Source organism: Exophiala oligosperma (genome assembly GCF_000835515.1).
Source record: "Exophiala oligosperma strain CBS 72588 unplaced genomic scaffold supercont1.1, whole genome shotgun sequence".
Taxonomy (NCBI): Eukaryota; Fungi; Ascomycota; class Eurotiomycetes; order Chaetothyriales; family Herpotrichiellaceae; genus Exophiala; species Exophiala oligosperma.
The window spans coordinates 3,627,089-3,639,450 of record NW_015622818.1 but is presented as its reverse complement, the minus strand read 5'-3'; the positions used below and the strand labels follow the sequence as shown (position 1 = coordinate 3,639,450).

General features: G+C 49.7%; 5 protein-coding genes across 5 annotated transcripts; 1 reads left to right on the top strand and 4 right to left on the bottom strand.

The window, feature by feature from the left end:
- Nucleotides 1-603: 603 nt before the first annotated feature.
- PV06_01241 (uncharacterized protein) lies at nt 604-1,754 on the bottom strand (the record flags this gene model as incomplete). The annotated part of the gene is made up of 3 exons (XM_016401836.1): nt 604-1,338; nt 1,458-1,462; nt 1,556-1,754. The coding sequence occupies 3 exons, from the start codon at nt 1,752-1,754 to the stop codon at nt 604-606; spliced, it is 939 nt and encodes a 312-aa protein (XP_016268889.1).
- A 745-nt stretch (nt 1,755-2,499) lies between these two features.
- Nucleotides 2,500-4,222, bottom strand: PV06_01240 (uncharacterized protein). Its single transcript, XM_016401835.1, has one exon. It carries the CDS (start codon nt 4,070-4,072, stop codon nt 2,699-2,701), a length of 1,374 nt encoding a protein of 457 aa, XP_016268888.1. The 5' UTR covers nt 4,073-4,222; the 3' UTR covers nt 2,500-2,698.
- A 697-nt stretch (nt 4,223-4,919) lies between these two features.
- On the top strand, nt 4,920-6,157 carry PV06_01239 (uncharacterized protein; the record flags this gene model as incomplete). Its single annotated transcript, XM_016401834.1, has 2 exons — nt 4,920-5,587; nt 5,748-6,157. The coding sequence occupies exons 1-2, from the start codon at nt 5,032-5,034 to the stop codon at nt 6,155-6,157; spliced, it is 966 nt and encodes a 321-aa protein (XP_016268887.1). The 5' UTR covers nt 4,920-5,031.
- Nucleotides 6,158-6,910: 753 nt separating this feature from the next.
- PV06_01238 (uncharacterized protein) lies at nt 6,911-7,537 on the bottom strand (the record flags this gene model as incomplete). The annotated part of the gene is made up of 1 exon (XM_016401833.1): nt 6,911-7,537. One exon carries the CDS (start codon nt 7,535-7,537, stop codon nt 6,911-6,913), a length of 627 nt encoding a protein of 208 aa, XP_016268886.1.
- A 94-nt stretch (nt 7,538-7,631) lies between these two features.
- PV06_01237 (uncharacterized protein) lies at nt 7,632-12,346 on the bottom strand (the record flags this gene model as incomplete). The annotated part of the gene is made up of 10 exons (XM_016401832.1): nt 7,632-8,972; nt 9,044-9,274; nt 9,330-9,571; nt 9,628-10,052; nt 10,149-10,446; nt 10,507-11,404; nt 11,465-11,631; nt 11,684-11,885; nt 11,933-11,983; nt 12,035-12,346. 10 exons carry the CDS (start codon nt 12,344-12,346, stop codon nt 7,632-7,634), a joined length of 4,167 nt encoding a protein of 1,388 aa, XP_016268885.1.
- Nucleotides 12,347-12,362: the final 16 nt, after the last annotated feature.

Below are 12,362 nucleotides of genomic sequence, written 5' to 3'. Positions count from 1 at the left end.
TGTTGTCTGTCGTTACCCAAACTTTGAAGGCCAGCTGATAAAGTTCTTGGCTTGAACTCGATATCACCCTTCAATTCGCACTCCGTTACTCCACAAGGGATTCAGCCTTGCGGATCGACACGGGCCGGAGGTGAGTGTCAAGATGTGTGATACGGAGTAGAAGCACCCAAACTCAGAGTTCGTAAAATGATGGCTGTAGGGAAAATCTAGATGCCATTTCCAAGGATCTCGATAAAACTAACGTTGTCTTCTATATCGTCCTGTGATTGCTTCTGGCTCCTTGGAAGAAAGATTTTCGTTACGAAAGGAAAATTGGTCGAGGTCAACTCTTGCAGCCTAAGTCATATTCTCATCGCCAGTCAGCGGACTTGTAGTTTGATGACAAGTATGCAAAAAGGTCGTGGGTGACTCTAGACCGTGTTGTGTAGTGTAGGAATGACATTTGTGGTAACCATCTCAATCTTCTCCTTGCAAAGATCGATAGACTTTCCGGTGTGTCTCTAGGAATAGAAAAGTACATATTGTATGTCTGTGTTTCACAGGTAGATCAGGTCAGCGGCAATGGAAAATCGAAATCAAACCGGAGACGGGGAGCGAACAAACTCACGGTCCCAGGCGTAAAAAACTAGGGGTCCAGCCTTTGAACACCCAAGAAAGACCCTCCTGACGGTAGAGGGTGGTGACGAGTTCACCGACACCCCCCGGCTTTCCATCCCCCGCCATGACCTTTGTCTTGACGACGTCGACGGGGTTCGTCACCGTGGCCGCCATGGCTCCGGCCAAGAAAGAAGCGGCGAGTTGAGTCGACAGGGTGTCTTCTCTCAAGGGCGTATACTCCATCAGCATCCTCTTGACGGTGTCGTAACTGGCCAACTGTCCGGCTGTTTGAACGGCAGCGCGGGTACTGTTGGGCACCCAACCCCTGAAGAAACCCTTGACTCCTTCTTCCCGTTGTAGCCTCAAAATACCGTCAAAAACGTGCTTGTAGTTTCGACGTTCATGCACAGGAAGCGCCTTGTCTCTCTGCATACGGACGTTGAGGACGTCTGCGAAGTTTCCAGCGATACCGCCCATGAAACCCGATATCGAAGCCATGGCGACGAGTACTGGAAAACTGGGAGGCTTCTGCTGTTCGCCATCGCCGTCACCGATCCACTGCCTCTTCATTTCTTCGTACACTCCGAACCGAACGGTCGAGTAGGTCGCTTGACGTAGAACGGAGGCGGATAAACCACTGTAGAAACCCATTATGCCTTCATGTCTGACGATGCCTGCGATCGTCTCCAACATGCTTCTCTGAGTCGAGCCAGGAACCCCGGCTGCAGTTTGAAGACGAACCTAATAAATATTCCAACTCAGTAAAAAAACCTCAAACGATCCGTAGATGCCACCACCCCGAGGCGGCTTTGCTGGTGAGGTGGTTATGTTGTGCTATGGGACATGGGTAGTATGCAAACCTTTACTATATTTCTGGTCAGTAGTGAGTAATGTTTTAGTTTCGAACCATTTGAAAGAATGTGGAATTGAAAATAAGAGAAGCAATAGCTGAACATACCAAGATCCAATGGATGAGTGACACATGCAGCCATGCTTGCAGCGCTCCCACCGAACCAAAAAGGATAATGTGTTTTTCTCGATTTCTTCTTCCCCGAGGCAACGCTCTCTTCTTGAGATGTCTTTCTGGCTTCATCGGCTGGCACCACCACCGCCACACCAGGGGCGGCGGGGGTAGGTGTCTTTGGTAATGTGGTCATTGTGATTGATCCATTGACAAGCTCACCTATACAGGAAAGATGACAAAGGAACGAACAAACAAGTATCAATGGACCCCAAGTGGTGAGATGATTCAATCGAACGTACATCTACGGGGTGTGACTCGAGGGCGAGCGAGATAAAAAATCAAAATGGTGTTGGCCCATGGTTTTTTTGGTCCCATGGAGGAACAAATTCGTAAAGACCTAACTAGAACTCTGACTGAAATCTGATTGACCCCGACCATCGTGGTTAGGGGGAATTCCTCCTTATTCTGCCGGTATTCCAGGTACATGAAAGGACTTGCGTCGGCGACGGCGAGGCAAAGCGATTCCCGAAAACCAGCTACGGCGAATGATGATGATGATGATGATGTTGATTCCCGGTGTGAGAGGTGCCACTTTTCAGCCTCACGCCTGACTGACTTTTGATGGAAAGAAGAGTCGGTCGGTCGACCGGTAGATGCATAGAAGCTTTCGTCGGGCCGTGACCCAGGTGAGCGGGTTCCTCGATGGACCTAAACACGGCGTTCTCGCTAAAGGAACATGCTCGATCTGTATCCGTACCGCGTAGGGCTATAGGGGTGTGGGTCCTCCGCACATCCGGGTCCTCGCCTTCATTCGACCTGAGCGATTGAAAATCGGCGACTTGACTCCTGTTTTGCCTTGGGTGGGGTGATAAGCTCATCGCATACGACATAATACTGATTTGGAACTTGTACGAGACTCGGCTTAGATACAATGTCGACTCTGAATACCAAACAACGTTGAGGGTTGTACTCTGCTCCCTTAAGCCCATACCATCGACAGCACTGGAGAGGTACGCACACTTTAATTGCTCTCTTTTATTCGTATCATTGACTGAGGATTCAAAATAAATTCCATACAAAGCAATAATTCCTTCTTTTGAAAAATAAAAAATATAGTCATACATGTGTGACGGAAGCTCATGGTCTCCAGCCTTTGGGTCCATGCCACGTTCCCTTGACGTGAGCCTTGTGGTATATCCATGGGAAGAAATCCTTTTTGAGATGATAAAATGCGCGTCTCGGGGTAGCCTGGTCGATGCCCATCAAGTTACCAAACGTCTCCTTGGGCTCTCCTCCGTACTTGAACTCGGCGAGCATGACTTTTCCGTATTCTGTCAAGAGGGGGCAAGACGTGTAGCCGTCGTAGGTCTGGTTGTGTTGTTTGCCTTCCATGGTGTCCATCAGGTTCTTGACCAACACGGGAACCTGAGAGGTGATGGCCGCGAGCGTCTTCGATGTCGGCAGACTGGAGGCGTCGCCGCACGACCAGACGTTGTGGTAGTTCTTCTGTTGCAAAGTGGCCTCGTCCACGTCCACGTAGCCGGCCTCGTTGGTCAGTCCACTGGTCTTCATGAAGTCGTGGGGGCCCATCTTCGGCACGGCGTGCAAGAGGTCGAATTTTCTCGTGACCTGCTCGCCCGTCTCGACGTGCGCAAAGGTGGCATTGTCGCCGTCGATGGATTTCAGGTCGTGCTTAAACAGACCCTCGACGGCACGCTCTTCACGCATCTCGTTGAGCTTGGCACTGTATTTTGGCACGCCAAACATGACGGGCAATCCGGTGGCAAATGTGACTTGGATGGGTGAGTTGACCACGTTGCCGGGATCGTACAGGCCGGCCCTCTTCCAGAAGTCGACAGCCAGCCACATGATTTTTTGAGGTGCTCCGGCGCACTTGATGACGCCGGCAGGCTGGGTGAAGATGGCGTTTCCCTTTTTGAGTCGCTGGATGGTCTCAAACACCTTGTCGCACGAGTCATAACCATAGATGGTCGACACCGACGAGGACCGATCCTCCAGAGCCTCCGACAGACCCCTGATGCTGGCATAGTCGATCTTGATTCCCGGAGCGACGACCAACTGTTCGTAACTGACCTTGTCGCCGTTGGAGAGGGTGATGAAGTTTTCTGTGGGTGAAAATCCCTTGACGCTGTCGTGGTAGAACTCCAGTTTCGGGTCGAACAGCTCCTTCATCGGTCTCCGGAGGTCCTGCTTCTTCTTGAGGCCTCCTCCGACCAGTGTCCATCCAGGTTGGAAGTGATGCCAGGTCGCGGGATCAACAACGGCGATGTCTCGAGGAGCAAATTTGCCCGTGCGCAAAAGTTGGTGACTGATGGCGACACCCGCAGATCCGCCCCCGATGACCACGACCTTGTGACTCTTTGATGAGGCCGAATCGACCGGAGCGACATTGGCGAGATTTCTTTTTGTCATTATTGTCGACGAAACCTTCTGTCGCGTGGCCCTTGCTGTACACCGTCCGGCGTGGACCACCACTCGGTTGTTGAACATTTTTTTTGGTCCGAGTAGAGTGAACTGTAGACTCGCAGATGTGACTTGACTCAATGACAAGACTAAGTGAGATGAGAATCACACGACCACAAAAAAAATACAAACGACAACAACAAAATCAAAAAAGGTCGACAAAAGGCTGGGTTGCAGGTCGATCGGGGACTTGGAAGGAGAAAAGTTTCCACATCAGCAGATTTTATAACGGACTTCATCGTTCGGCGAAGCTTCTCCGCTAGTCGCCGAAGTGGGTCCTTTCAGCCTTGCCTTGTATCGTGGTCTGACTACCCACTGGTACCTATTGTACATACTGTGCCTACAGTAGGGAGTGTTGTACTCCGTACCTCCTGTTGCCTCCTGTACCTCCTTGGAGGATGGGAACTGTACTGTGGAGTTATCGGATCAAGTCCCCTCGCCCTCGTACTCCCGTTTCCAGTAGAATTAGTGCGATCCTCTCTGTACTTTGATCAGCCGTTGATAAACCCCCCGGGCACTAAATTGATTGACGAAAGCCTTGTCTAGACCCCTAATCTCTCTTTTGTCATATCCCGAAAGTTCTTTTGGGTGGACTGAGATTGATTTCCTCATATAGCCTCGCAACTTTTTTCACAACTCATCATCAGAAATTGTAATTCGATAAGTTTTGTTTCTTACCCCGTTCACTTCACCTCCCGAGTACCTTGTATCGATAAAGCACCACCAGTATGACTTCTTTAGCAACTCGTACCTGTTCGAGTAACATTCGCCACGTTTTCACCAGTTTACCCGCCACTCCTTGCACTACCACCATCACCATCCGAGCCAGTGTTCGCAACAGTCCACTTGACCGGGTATTGACAAAAGCTGCATACAGCACGTCAACGGCAAGATCATTCAGCAAAACAGATCTCCGTCAAACATGTTCACACAAAGGCAACTGTGGACCACCCAAATGTTCCCGCACAGGCCCCGCCATCGTGTCCATGTCCAGGAAAACCCCGGCCCACCGACCCGTAAATCGAGCGACGTACGCCACTGGAGCCGGCACTGCAGCGACCGTTCAACAGCCGTCCATCCATCCAGTCTTTCAAGATCAAACTGGAACTTGGCAATACGTGGTGGCCGACCCTGACACCAAAAAAGCCGTCATAATCGATCCGGTCTTGGACTACGACCCATCCACGCAGACGGCTAGCACGACCTCTGCCGACGCACTTCTCGCGTTGATCAAGGAAAAAGGTTACCGAGTCGAAATGATCCTAGAGACTCACGCTCACGCCGACCACCCCACGGCCGCGACGTATCTTCGCACGAGGTTGTCTCAAGACCAAAGCACGGCACCGAGCATCGGCATCGGCAAACGCATAGACCAAGTTCAAGACCTCTTTGGTCAAAAGTACGGCGTGCCAACCGTGGAGTACCAAAACGTTTTTGACAAGTTATTCGAAGACGACGAAACTTTCAAGATCGGAAACATGAGTGTCCAGGCAATTCATCTGCCAGGTCATACTCCAGACCACCTTGGTTATAAAATTGGAGGTGAGATATATCATCCTTCCCACATGTATAGACACACACGCACACTCCACACCTTCATCCCCTTTTCCCTACCTCCGAGATGAGAGAGTCTCTGACCTCCGACATGTCTTGTATGAGTGAGTACTGACGGACTATTCATTTTTTTTCTTCTTCATCACAGACAACATCTTTTGTGGAGACTCGATTTTCCACGCCGACATTGGCACCGCCCGTTGCGACTTCCCGGGAGGCAGTGCGTACGACCTTTACAAGTCGACTCAGAAACTACTGAGCATGGCCAACGACGTGAAAATCTGGACCGGTCACGATTACCCCCCGGAGGATCGTGCCCTGCCACAACCTTACATGACGGTCCGACAACACAAGACCCAAAACAAGCATTTGAAGGACGACGTGTCCGAGGACGACTTCGTGGCCATGAGGAGGGAACGTGACGCTCAACTGGGAGAACCGAGACTCCTACACCAGTCCCTACAGATGAACATCAGAGCTGGAAGACTACCGGGTTCGACGCCGTTTGGACAGAAGCTCCTCCATTTGCCGTTGAAACTAAAGGTCAAGGAGTGGTAACCAAGAACAAAAAAAAAAGAAGGGACCGGAAACAGTCTGACTCACCGGGGTGGGAAAGCCCAGGGTGAGAGGGAGAAACGCAACGTCGACACCACGACAAAACTGTGCGGCAACGGAGGGGTGTCTCCAGGCCGGTGAATGAGAGCCAATGAAGGACCGGTCCTCAAGGACGTGACGGATGACGGTGAGAGGGTGTGAGGAGGGCATTTTTTTCACCACAAGTACGTACCGAGTCGTCTGGACAATCATCACAAAAACAATCAACGATATGATGGACGAAATCAATCAAAATTATCCCCAAATCGACAAAGATCCATCAAAGCAGACGATCTCGAAAGAGCCAATCCCCATTCCTCCCCGGAAAAGACAAGACATGTTCCTTGACGGTTGACGACTCGATATGAACCACCCAAACTGCCTGGGTCAGTCCTTTCGCTGCCTTCTGAAACGTGGGACCTACTGGACAACTCTTCACTCGGGGGAAGGGACGGGTCCAAGACTCAATCTCCCCATCAGACATTGACAACTCCATCTCCATCTCTATCAAACCAAAGTTTCAAGACAAGAAAAAGATAACACAGTCATGATGCAGGGGCCCGGGCCTTAACAACGAGTATTGGCGGCACCCCTAAATTCAGGTTTATACATGTACTCATATAGTGTCATGTTTTTAATATTCTCTTCAAATCTCAACTGCTACAACGGCATTTCAAAGTGTCCATCGATCAAGAGCCGTCGTCCGTCACAATATGATTACGTCCCAATACGCTCGTTTGAGTTCAACCCACCCTCGCCAAACTCATTCATCTTCTTCTGCCATTTTTTCTTGACCTCGTCGAGCCATTCGAACCACGATTTCTCCTTGTCGCCGATCCGAATCATTCCATTCCTGACTCCTCTCCACCCGTCGATGGGCGCTTCGAGGAACTCGTGCTTTGCCCAGCAGACCTTGTACCAGAATCCCTGTCCGTAATCCTCGTAGTACTGAGTCTGCGTCGGATAGCACTTGCCGCAGAGGGCCACGTCGACACAGTCATTACAAAAATAATACTTCTCCGTCAGAGGCCAAGCGGTGATGGGGTTCAGACTGCAACGCCCATCGCAGTATACGAATTGTCCGTATTCGAACACATCTTCGCCCTCGCGTGGATTTGGAACCTCTTCCTCTTTGTGCGTATCCGACTCGACATCCCTCATCTTGTCTGAAACCTCTTCCTCTTGAGCGATATCCCTTCCACTACTCATCGTCTTCTCTGCTCGACTTTTTGATACGGTATCAAGTGCCTCAGCCATAACGACCGAGGCTGCACTTGAAGACACCGGCTGTGCATCTTGAACGCTATCTACCGGGTTTGCTGCACCCTCACCGTCTGCTGTCATGTGAGCCCCATTGGTTAGCCGAACATCACCTTCAACGTGTGTGCCATTGGCATGCTGTGACTCTTTGATGGTTGACGCATTGGCTGGGGCTTCGTCAATGATTTGGATCGTTCCGTTGGTCAGTCTCATCAGATGTTGCTGCTATCTGATCCTCGTTGTTCACAACTGGCTCCACTTCTGGAGGGCCGAGGAGGAGTGGACGGCTATTGGAAGCAGGCTCTTCAGGTATAACATTTGGCGTATCATGGTTGTCGACTCCCCCGTCTTGTGTGGTAGAGACAGTAGAAGACGTGTCATCATCCTGGCCACTCTCCTCGTCTGACTTGGTGGAACCAGTTCCGCGACTAGAATTAGTATTCCATCGCTTCAACGCACTGTCGGGGGTTTGAGAACGAGACTCTGAATCATCATAGTCTCGAACTTCGGAGAACTGTAGTGATAGGGATACGCTGGCATCGACGTCGTACCCTGCAAACATCAAAACTCGGGCAAGTGCACAGAAAGCTAGACCGTCATTAGCCCCAGTTGAGTCTTCGAGATCCGCAATGCACAGCTTGAAGGCGCGATCAGCCTCGACCATCGCCCTCGCCACTCCGTACCCAGGGCAGTCTTTTTGCATCCTCGCAAGGGCGACCAGGGCGACCGCGAACGTTATGGGCTCAACAACCGCGGTTCCCTTGAACTCGTTGATGAAGCCTGTGAGTTTCATCACGCTTTCCCTTTTCGTGACTTCCGACTGGCTCAAGTGGCATTTCTCGGAAAGTATGTCCACCATTCTAGGGAATACGCTGCGCAGGATGCCGCCTTTGAGTAGAGTGTAGTCTTTTTGGATCGTTTCGATGATATTGTCCAGCAGCCTTTCTGCCATTACGGTAGTCCGAGCATCTCGACGATAGATAACGGCTAGATAATCCTGGAGGAAGATGGCCATGGTTGAATCGTTTTCCCGCCAGTATTCGATCGCCTCTTCACATAGGCGAATGCTCATGTCAACTCGCCTTGAGCGAACTGCGGCTTCTCGAAAAGCGTCAACTGCATAAACCGAGTGGTTCATAATCGTAGTCCGGTGACAGAACCATGCACACTTCAATGGAGCCTTCTGGTTCAAGACTTGATGAACAAGCCTGGCATAACGTCCATGGCGATAATGGATTTCTACCACCATAGTCAGAGCATCCAGCAGTTGGAAACCCCACTGGACCTCACCGAGGTCAAAAGCCTGCAGTAATCCCTCGCATGTATCCAGAGCCTTTGCATCGTCGGCAAGCCTCATCGACGCATTTGCTTTGAGGAGGAATGCCGCTAAGCACCGTCCGTTGTCGAGCTCGGAGCCCAAAGCACCCTTTTCCTGAGCCAATTGTTGCAGTGCCTTGCTCGTGTACTCTTGAACTTTGATCCATGTCTCCTTCGCTTCGTCATCAGTAACATCTCTAGCCTTGCGGTCGTAGTATTCGGCGATCCGAGCAGAGAGTAGAATTTCTCAGGACCAGGAGTGGATTTGTCAACGATGTTTGCCGTGTAAAACTGCAATGCCTTGTCGTGATCCTCGTCATTGCCCTCACTCAATAGTAGCGCCGTCGCAATCCGTGCTTTGGCAAATTTCACCCGCGGAAAATGACGAACCTTTCGGGCATACCTCAGCATAATTTTAGCAATGTACTCGGTCATGAGTTCGTCGGGAGAAAGAACAGGTAGGTCCATGTGTCTCTTCAAGGCGGGATCTTCAAATATGCCGACCTATTCAGTTGATCAGTAGGGGAATGAAAAGTGTTGTTGCAAGAGAAAGTATCACAATATACAAGCAACGATATGCTAGCGTGTACGGTACTGTAGCCTCTGACACTGTAACAGCTTTGACCCAATTCTCAAGATGTCCACAGCCCAAGGTTTCCAACATCCGCTGTGGCATGATGATGCTTGCTTCGACCCAGTCTGTCGCATCTAGAGAGAGATCTTCTTCGTCATGAAAATTCATTTTCTTCGCCCATGCTGTCTGTTGAAGGTCAGCATTTTTGTGCTTTGGTAGTGCAAATTCTGCCAGAGGTCTTAAGTGCTCACGAGTTTCCCAGCCATGTTAAAGACACCTAGACCAGAAGACTCATACAAATCGAAATCCACCGAGAATCGATTGGAATCCCGAAAAACAGTCTCAAAAACAGAGCAGACATCGTTCTCGTTACACAAGACTCGAACAATACCTTCCACCACATCCCGCCCCTGTTCCGATGAAGTAGCTTTGACATCAATGTCATCCAGATGTCGAATGAGCTCTCTACAGGCGTAACTTTGGAGCCGTTTTCTCAAAGGATCGCCATCTGCACTACCACTGCTCAGGATCGCGCAAAGGGTTTTGAAGATATTCACTTTCTCTTGCAAGGGATCTTCGATCATGTCGTGTCCTTCTGTCTCTATGAAGTCACGGATGGCGGGCTGGCGAAATGAAACTACATCGTGGTTTGTTAAGGAGCTTGCCGCATCGTCCTGGCCCGGTAGCAGTGTTTCGATGCAGAGTAGACTGTAGGCAGTTCAGAGTCATCAGCAAGATCCATATTTTTTGGGCGGATTCAGATCACGTTAGTCCGTATGAGACCAGCCGACATTGTCGACTTACCTGGACGATTTTCCCTGAATCTCTTCTCGTATGTCGAATTTACCCAGATTTGTGTCGATTGACCATATATGTTGAAGTTCATCGACAGAGAGTGGTTGTTTCGCATATGTACACCATGAATATAATCTCTCCACGCTCTTTCGCACTAGGTCACTCCTATTGACTTTCACCAGTCTAATCATTGCTCTGTACAGCCATTCGGGGGTTTCAGCCTCTTCCATGAGTTTGGCTGCTGCGTACCTATCTCCCCCATTTTGTTCAATCAAGCTTAGCATGAGATCTACTGACGACATTACACCTTTTGACGGGAGAATCTTAGCCTTCCAAGTTGTTCAAAGCGTCACGTCGGACTACTTACTGTTCGCCCAGTGATTAAACTTGTCCGTGATCTTTTCCTTGAAGTGGAGGCCTAGATTGTTGAGAGCAGCCGATTTGTGGATGCGATCATTGATGACTTTGGCAATGTCACCTTTCGACTTTGTCATTTCGTCCAAGTCGATTTCTGATAGCGACTTGAGGTCGACTTTGTTACCCATGTCCCGAGAACCTGATAACATGACCCGAATCGAGTGTTTGTCTGGACCTAGCGCCTTGAAACGATCCATCATGTCTGAAAAGTATTCAGCTTTCATCTGATCGATACCATCCAATAAGATGTACAACGTCCGTGGAGACCCTTCCGATGTCCTTTCAAATTTCTTCAGGATCATAGTTTCCCACAGAGTCGTGACCATGCCTGCTTCGTCGTCTTTGGATACTTTTTCGAGGTCTTTTGCCATCGTCTCACACAACCTGACGTCCTGTTCCGCAATCTGTAGTACAAGTGTGGCGAGAATGTTTCGAAAGGACTGGACATCTTCCTTGCCTGGTTCAAAGAAGAAACATGCCACTGATGCCATCTGCTTTCCTTTGTCAGATTGCGTCGCTATACTTGTCGCTTTAGGGCCATCTTCAAGGATTCGACAGCATTTGTACATAAAGTATGTCTTGCCTGCTCCTGAAGAACCCGACACGTAAAGAAACGGGGACGGCTGGCCTTTCAACCAGGATGAGTAGGTAGGCGCTTCTCTAATCCAGGAGAAGGTATTTGCAACCGAACGAGTCTTGATGAGCTCCATCTGCTTTTCCATCGTTGCTTTTGCGTCAACATTGACGCCTCGCTTTCGGAAGTTTTCCAATATATCTTTGAAAGTCGGTTTTTGTCGCCCAAGAAGGAGTTGTAGATCAGAGGATTTCATTCTGCATATCATGAGAACCTCACAACGCAACTACTTTCTGCCGCTTCTCGTGAGCAACACTTACGATTGTATTGCAACAATGAGGTTGCTGGGTAACTCGTCAATTTTTTCATTTGTCTCCAGTACGGTCGCATAGCTTTTGACAGGCACAGTGTCTCGGAATTGTTGGATCGCCTTTTTGACGTGATCGCATTTCTGTTGAATCTTTTCGTTATTGCCCTTGAAGAGCGCACGAAGATACATATCTGGTGACACGTCAGCATGTATTGACCAATGGAAGAATGTACTTCTGGATACGTCTTCGAGTATGCTTGCGGAAAAGAGTGGTAGTGTAGCTGCAAAAATCAAACATGGCCAGGAAGATTTCCATTAATCGATATGTAAAATGATCTTCTCTAGTGGAATGGTTTTTCAGCAGGCCAATGTCCCGCAGGGCATTGTTGAGGCCCTCAAAGGTTGTCTCGATAAGATCGAAGTCGCTGGTCATTTTATTCGCAGCCTTTGACCATCAGCGGAGCATTCAGTGACAAGACACCTGGATACAACCTTGATCATGTAGCTAATCGTCCCTGCAACAATTTTTGCGGGGGTTCCGTACTGCAATGACAGTCAGTAATGTTGCGTGATCACGCCCAAAAATGTACTGACTCCGTCAGGTACTGCATCCTTCAGATATTCAACGGCCATGTCTATCCAGCCTAAGCATCCTCCAACAGCTGTGACTATCTTATCCTTTCGATCATCAGGATGACGGGCTTTCTGCCACATCAGATTGGCCTTTTCCGCACCACTACCAGTGCTGGGGAAGTCACCCTCCAGCTCGAGCTCCGATATGCTGACGTGGTTCTCCTTGGAGAATTTTTGAATGGCCACCTTCCACAATGTGCTGAGTGTAGACAGTTTTGCTTCGGGATTTTCAAAAGAGACCACTTTGCTATTGGCCTTGTTATCATCGGCCATACCTCTCTCGCTTGCG